This window comes from Ixodes scapularis, unplaced genomic scaffold (genome assembly GCF_016920785.2).
Source record: "Ixodes scapularis isolate PalLabHiFi unplaced genomic scaffold, ASM1692078v2 PGA_scaffold3__209_contigs__length_174095766, whole genome shotgun sequence".
Lineage (NCBI taxonomy): Eukaryota > Metazoa > Arthropoda > Arachnida > Ixodida > Ixodidae > Ixodes > Ixodes scapularis.
In genome coordinates, this window is record NW_024609868.1 from 119258683 (window position 1) to 119266006 (window position 7324).

The following is a 7324-nucleotide window of genomic DNA, read 5'->3' on the forward strand; positions in this document are numbered from 1 at the left end:
ACAGCCTTTTACACTATGAAGTTGTATTTTTTATTCATCCTGACACCCGACTGATATGCTTGTACCACCAAGCATTTAGGGGGCTGGAGGGTTTTGGCCCGGCGCTGTATAGATGTTTGGTGACCCTAGGCTGGGATCATGAGAATTTTGGAGATAGAGGAGTTTCATATGTTATTCTCGATTATGATGAATGTGAATGACATGCAAGTTACTGCCCATGGCATGAGGTGATTGGATGTATAGGAGGTCATTAAAAACTGAGGATTGGTGTGTAGTTCACTTTGCATGTGAGCTCCTTAATTTTGTTGCTTCATCGGATGTGTGTCAAAACATGGGACATAAATACGGGATCAGAAAATGCTATACTACACTGTATGTGTTTTGTACCATCGCTTCTTTGGTATTTGGAGTTAGGCCTACCTTGTGTCACCCAAAAAGTATAGTGACTGCATCTCAATACACCAGACAACACTCCTAGCTGAGACCCATTAATGAAAATTTGAACAAAAGCTTATTAACCGTTTGTTTTCGGGGAAAATATGGAACCGAATAATAAATGGAAGAGAAAAGTTAACTTGGAGCGAAGCTGGGTTGCGGCAATGGGAAATGAAGGTGCCTTCATCTAAAAGAAAACTATTATTTGCGCCCCTATCTTTGTGTTCAGGCAAAAGTTTTCAAGACACTGGAGAATGACCCCCTGTTTGCGCGCCAACCGTACGACAACATTACCCTGGAGGAGCATCGCCACCTGTGCTTCCGGAGAATGAAGCGTGTCTTCGAGTACCAGTTCTACACCCAGGAAGAGTTCTTTCAGAATCCTTTCCTGTCGTCCGCCTGCAACAATTGTATCGGTGCCTACGACTGGTCCTTGGCTGTCAAGAAAGTTCTTTGTTTCGATGTGTGTATTTCTTGATTTTATTTCTTGTTGTCAGTTTTGTTAATTTAACTCCCTGTATGGGTGTTAATTTAACTCCCTGTATTCTGCGACAACTATACTTCATCACGCAAGGGTGCTCAGGTTTAGGGCTGTCTTTCGGAACGTTCTAACTTTTGTCACAATTCGACAAAGCTCCACTTCTTAAAGCATCGTAGCCCGACTTGTATAAAAAATCAGAGTCTTTTTTACATTATTTATAAAATCAGCTTGTTTTAAATTTTAAAGAACATTTACCAATATTCACACAATGTAAAAGCAAACATGTAACCTTATAATAATTCAGTTTGTTTGTTTAAATACTGCATCCTTTCTCTGCCTTGCAGTGCCTAGTCAGTTTTAGTTTATGCACATGCAGTTAATGATCAAATTTCTGTCAAACTTTGGTCCAGTTCAATGTTAAAAAAAAGTTGTGCCTGGTCAGATTTGAACCTTGGCAGGTTTATCACATTCCTACACAGATTTGTAAAAATCATAAACAGCAAACGAAAGAAGGCCTTTTTGTTCGGTTGAGGGGGTTATAATAAACCCCAACAGGCACAAAAGCGATGTTTGTGGTGCACGATGGAAGGTCGTGGATGGTGACATGCTCGGCTTTCCCAATTGCTGCAGACTACATTTGAAACATGCTGGCGATGGTTGAACATAGTGACAGTGACCCTGACTGTAGGATGAACAGAAGAGATGAAATGTGTGAAAGAATGGGTGCAGTACATTAGATACAAAGTACTGAGCAAGCAGCTATCCAAAATTTGGAGACAATCTTGAAAATCTGGGGATGTTAGGTCTGAGAATGAATAGCTTCACTGGTGTACACGTGTAAAGCCTCATTGTTCTGTGTTCATGCTCAAGCTTCATCACTTTGCACTGGTGTGCTTGGAGAAATGGCTGATCTGGAGGAGCATTCTGGTTAGCTAGGTGGGCTCAGAAATCTGGTGTGGGACATGGTACGGCCTCTGCTAATGTTTAAAAAAATTTCAGAAATAGTGAGTGGGTGTTTGTTGTGACATGGGTGTATGTTTGGTACTTTGTGCTAGTCTTTTGAGAGAAGCAGTATGTCAAACTTTTTTATCGTAGTAAATATGAATGTATGTGCAAGAGCAGACTTCAGATTTTGCTAAGAGTAATTCACATGGCAGCTGCAGAGGCAAGACCGTTTAATATACATAATTCACTCAAAAGTTGATTTGAGATCAAAGAGCAAAACCAAGTTTATTTTTGTAGATTTGGGCACTGTGTTTGTCATTAAGCGGTTTATGCAGATCCAGATTAATGTTTATGTAACACAACTTGCTTCACTATAAGGAAATGTTGCACTTTAATTATATGCTTAATCAGGCTAAACTGAGTGAATATTTTCTCCAGTGCATCATTTTCTCCACAGATGTTTATAGGAGCAGTGAGGGGGCTTGGAACAAAGCGCCACATGCAAATCTTTGAAGAAATGCTCAAGTTCGAGGTGAGGACAACCCAACCTAATGCATTTTACTAGCAAACTTTTATAAACATAATGCAGCCTGTTTTTAATGGAGATTGGCACCAAGTGGAATAGAAAGCTTAACATTATTATTAATATGGAAGCTTGCCTTTTTTTTTTACTGATGTCCTATATGTTTAGTGTTTAACATTTTTTTCTGTTGTAGTGTCCAACAGGTATTTTTACGTATCTATCTGGTTTTCAAGTAATTTGGTAAAGTATCTTGACATGCTCTCCACTTTTAAATTTTTTACAGGTTATGAGCTCAACTCCAAGTTTATTGGTTTCTTTATTTGGAACTGCTAGAATACCTGTGAAATATAACCGTATTTTGTATTTTTCGAGCTTTTCGTTGTAACAACAATGCCAGTGTGCGGCTCTGAAGGTCATGGGTGGCTCACCGTAGAAGAAGCACTATCCCACAAAGGCAACGTGCGGATCGCCAGCACGAACGGCTAGAAAACGTGCATGTCCGTGGAAGAAAGAAGCCTCGATATCCTACTGACTGTTTTATCCTTTTTTCAAAAGTTAACAAAAGCTTCAAAGAGAATTTCAAGCAGCGCGTTGTTGCGCATCCACTTCCGGATATTCGGCATTTACAATATTGTTTTTCTAGGTTTTAGGCAGACATTAAGTTTTCAACTTTTTCCTGTTCTTCAAGTTCATAAAGTTTTCAGTTAGGCTTTCGTTGCCTAGAGAGCAGGCCACAAAAAACACTCGCCCGCAATTATTATTTTGGGACCAGTATACCCAATAAGCTTAACGAATATTACAAAAAATTAGATTTTCTTTTTAACAAAGCTGGCGAATTTTAATGATAAATTGATATATGTTACGCATGATCCGCCAACAGCCTTTATATAAATAGAAGAAAAAAAATTGGTGAGCCTCTCTCCTCATACGCTCAATGGCCGGTGAGCTTTTCTCCGCATCCGCCGGTTTTGCGGTGAGCTTTTCTCCGGTGAGCTTTTCTCCGGTGAGCTTTTCTCCGGGATTCGCCGGTGAAAAGGGCCCACTAGAGGCACTAGAGGATGTAGGTGTTCTCGTCAGCCATGAGCAAGCAATCAGTGAGCCCCATTTTTGCTTCCTCACACAGAGCAAGAAGATCTATAGATCATGCTGACTCAAGTTGAGTCAGTGGTTTCATCGCCTAATGGACTTAAGCTGAGCTGGTTGGTTCATTTTATGTTGTGAATGGGAACAGTTCCAGTAAGCAACACACCTGTACATGTGCTATATCGACTTTTTCCTTACTTGCATTTCTGCATATGTTCTTACTGGCAACCACCCCAACGAACGCAAATCAAATAAAATGCATGTGACAAGGCAATCACCGGGGCTTCAGACCGACTCCCGTGGTCCTTCTGCAAAGTATAGTACAAAAAAAAAAACAAAAAAAAAAACGCGAAAAAAGAACGCCGAATAAACAATGAGCGCGAGGCTGACGTCCGATTCGAATTCCGATTGGGTCACCTTGATTGGATTTTTTTTTCGCCACGTTTCATCGACTGCAAGTCGAGAGTCGCCTCTCCCGCAAAGTGGCCACAGCGGTTAGAAACTCGCGAACGAGTGTCGTCCCATAGGGAGGTCAACGAGCTTGAGATACGAGAACGCTTACCTCTTCGACGAGGGACTGAAACACTTTCTTGGTGAGCTCTTTGCAGCCGAGGATGTTTCCCGTGTTCAACACCACTTCGCTGACCGAGGCGGGCAGGAGCGCCGGCTTGTTCATCTTCACGCCAAACGCACGGCGCTTCTTTGAAGTCGGGAAAGAATACCAGACGCGAGTTCGGGGATTTCGCGCTGCCTCGATCCTGCTGCCTTAGCAACGCCACGCTCGACACAGACACACAGACGCTATGCAGACGCTGACTCCTCTGACTACGTTGACACAACTATAATTGAATCACGTGCTCGGCATCACGTGGATTGCCCTTTTCTGCCTTTTCCTTCTTTTCATATGTGTGTGCGTGCGTGTGTGTGGATTGGCAGAGTGGTTACGTATCGCTATTGAGGTTTTGGAACTCGTCTGTCACCGCTGCAGCCTGCAACCAAACACAACAGACTTTCTGTAAAAATATGTATATTTGCCATTATCTCTAAAGGACCTTTGCGCTGGCTGTAATCACCAGACCACCGTAATTTACCTACAGAAGTCCTGCGTAGAAACGTCACGCAGCAAGGTCCGCGAATCAGCTGTGGCACCTTTTTTGTTTGTTTTTGTTTTTCATTGTGCAATAAACACTTTGGCCGCTAGGCGTCCTGATGTTCCTCGACGAGCAACATTTTTTTTGTAATAAATCAGTGTCTTTCCAACCGATAAGCACTTCTAATATAAACCCGTTTTTAAAAATACGGTTAATACAAAAACAAAAAGGCCTAATATCCGCTGTGCCGCAGATTCCAAAACCCGGCCCTTCGTGGTCAGTCGCTGGTCGGCCATATTAGGTGTCCTCCTCTGTTTCGAAGATACTGTTAAATCCCGCTATCTGAATTTATCCGGATTTTTCCAATCTGCGGGGGTTGCAGCACTCGATAGCGTGAAGCAAGGTAAGGTGCGCCTTTTCTTAAACGACTGCCAGTCGTCTCGCTCGGCCGCGTATTGAACGCCAACGGCAAACCATTACGAGCTGCGCACATCAGACCATCGAGCATTTGACTCATTCACTCGTCGCTAAAACAAAAATTCACGTTATTGCGGTTTTTGACCTGCTGGATTACCTTAACCTTCCGTTCCGATTCACGTACAGGTAATCGTTGGTGTGTTTCGAATGAGGTTCGTTATATAATCGCTTTTCTGTGCCGTCTGGTTTCTCGAAGTCGACTCGTTGACTCGCGTGTAGTGAGTGGGGTGGAGGCGACGTGCAGTATGCGTCGACTGTGTGCCTGGGTAGTGCCTACGTTGCTTCCTTCGATGGCGTTCTCGAGAACCCTGCGAACCTCGAATCGTTATACATGACGTTCAGAATCCCGAGAACCAAACACTGCCGCTCAATTTGGCCGATAGCGAATGACTGAGCGGCTATCCTTTATTCTTTTTTTTTTTTTTTTCCATCTTTGCCCGCATAGATGTTACGCCCACCTACCCTACTGATACAAGTGGCGACAAAGAAATCGGGCTGTCTACGATTCGCCGTACCTGCTGCCACTAGGGCTCTTAGTGACCGAGTTGTTAGGTTTGGTCGATTCCGGTTCTCGCAGTCTCCGAGGGCCGAAATCAAACACTACTGTCGGCCACCCCGAATCTCGTGGAGCACATTTGGCGACGGAAGCCAACAGTTCGTGCTGGGATTCTCATATCACGATCCAAATGGCGAATCAGTCGAGTCGGAACTTCGTTCTCGCTCACTGATTGCCCGTCCATCGATAAACGAACGACGAACTCGCAATGAAGAACTATCAAACCAGGAAGAGTAGTAGGCGCATTTGAGTCCTATACCACCTGATTCCATTTACGTAGGGTGCCTTCATGGCGAACACGAGGGTACTCTACATTTACGAATGTAGCCCATATGCTGTAGCAAGCTCCACACTTCCCTTCACCGGGTGTACACCTTTTGTACCTGTGAAGACAGTTAAAATAATTGGGTAAGTCTAACGGCAGTATCTCGGAAGCACTACATCCATGAATTAATAGCAAAACACTGGAAATGTATGCAAAAAGGTGACACGTAACCTTCACTTTTTTTTTTGTCTGGTATTTTAATATTATGGGGAAAAAAAACAAGAAAAAAACATCAACAGTCACATTGCGTGGAATCTGATCCTATTTTAATTTGTATGAAATGTTTCTGTTTTTCTAGCTTGTCTGTGGTTTGGGGGAAGGCAGGCTGATTTGAACCTACATTCCTCCATACCCTTAGCGCAAACTGCTGTGTTCACTTTACTGCTAATTCATAAATATGTTAACTCGGCGTGCAGCTGGCACTCTAAGGAGAATGTTGAGAAGTGATTTTCGAATTTTAGACCTTTGCAGATCTCTCACGCTGGAGATCAGAAGCTGAGGTAGCTCTTAGTACCAGTGACTGTCTCGTGGTCCCTAGCAGGCAAATCTTGTTTATCAGATGTCACATAGGTGTCCAGACACTTCCTTCAACTTATTTGCCCAAGCAGTCTTGCCTTTGTATCGGGCATATTTGCAGCATGCAACACAACCAGCCTGAACACGACATCAGCGCTTCTTGACTTCTACAGCATGTAAAAGGTTAGGTCGGCAGACGAGTTACCGAACCAGGAACAGCACTAGGTGCCAAATTCTTGCAAGTAAATTGGTGCCGCACAGATGAACAGCAAACTGCTATAGTCGGTGACAGGTTTAAAAACCTGTTCTGCCTCGAACATGGGCTTTGTGCCTTTGATAATACTCCATCGCATGCATAGCCAGGGCCCGACAGAAGACAACGTGCACGTGCTGGAAGTGAAGCTTCTGCTGGGTTCTTAACCTGTGACCGACCCTTGGGAGTTTTAGTGATGGCCTTTCAAGAGCACAAATACCACTAATCCCATGTCCAGGCGAGCTGTGCAATGCAGCATACCGCAGCTGCTCTCATTCAATCCAGAAGTGTCCAGATAAAAATAATGATTGTGACAAATAGTGCAAAACATCGGGGATAGGTAGATGGAAGGAACCAGGGTAAGCATTGATTCTTTTCATTTGGTCCAAAATTATGCAGACATAGTAATATACAAAACATGGGGATTGGTAAGCATCAATCCTTTGCATTTCATTAACTTGTTATTTTTTAAATGCCCTTTTTTTTTTTTTTTTCTTGAAGGCAGGTTTGATCTATCTCGGCTTCTTGGTATATCAGTTGATACGCTGACACAAATTTCGATTTATTGGTTCCTATGGCACTGTCCCCATGAAGAACATTTTTATGTTGCTATTGTTGCCACTGATTGTAGACTGCTTT

At 43.1% G+C, this 7324-nt stretch overlaps 2 protein-coding genes across 3 annotated transcripts in view; one reads left to right on the forward strand and one right to left on the reverse strand.

Moving 5' to 3' along the window:
* The window catches only part of LOC8041458 (glutamate--cysteine ligase regulatory subunit), a 27731-nt gene extending 23091 nt beyond the window's left edge, over positions 1 to 4640 (reverse strand). The window contains exons 1-2 of one of the 2 annotated variants that reach the window (XM_029974624.4): positions 4559 to 4640; positions 4030 to 4456 (exon numbers count right to left, since the gene is read on the reverse strand). In XM_029974624.4, the coding sequence (XP_029830484.2) occupies positions 4030 to 4143 (114 nt within the window). In that variant the 5' untranslated portion in view covers positions 4144 to 4456; positions 4559 to 4640. Of the gene's footprint in view, positions 1 to 4029; positions 4457 to 4558 lie in introns of those variants that run through there. The other variant, XM_040211185.3, reaches the window with a different exon arrangement.
* Positions 4641 to 7324, forward strand: part of LOC8041456 (ras-related protein Rab-14) — a 36361-nt gene continuing 33677 nt past the window's right edge. The window contains exon 1 of the mRNA XM_029974625.4: positions 4641 to 4961. The gene's annotated coding sequence lies outside the window, so the exon portion shown is untranslated. The remainder of the gene's footprint in view (positions 4962 to 7324) is intronic.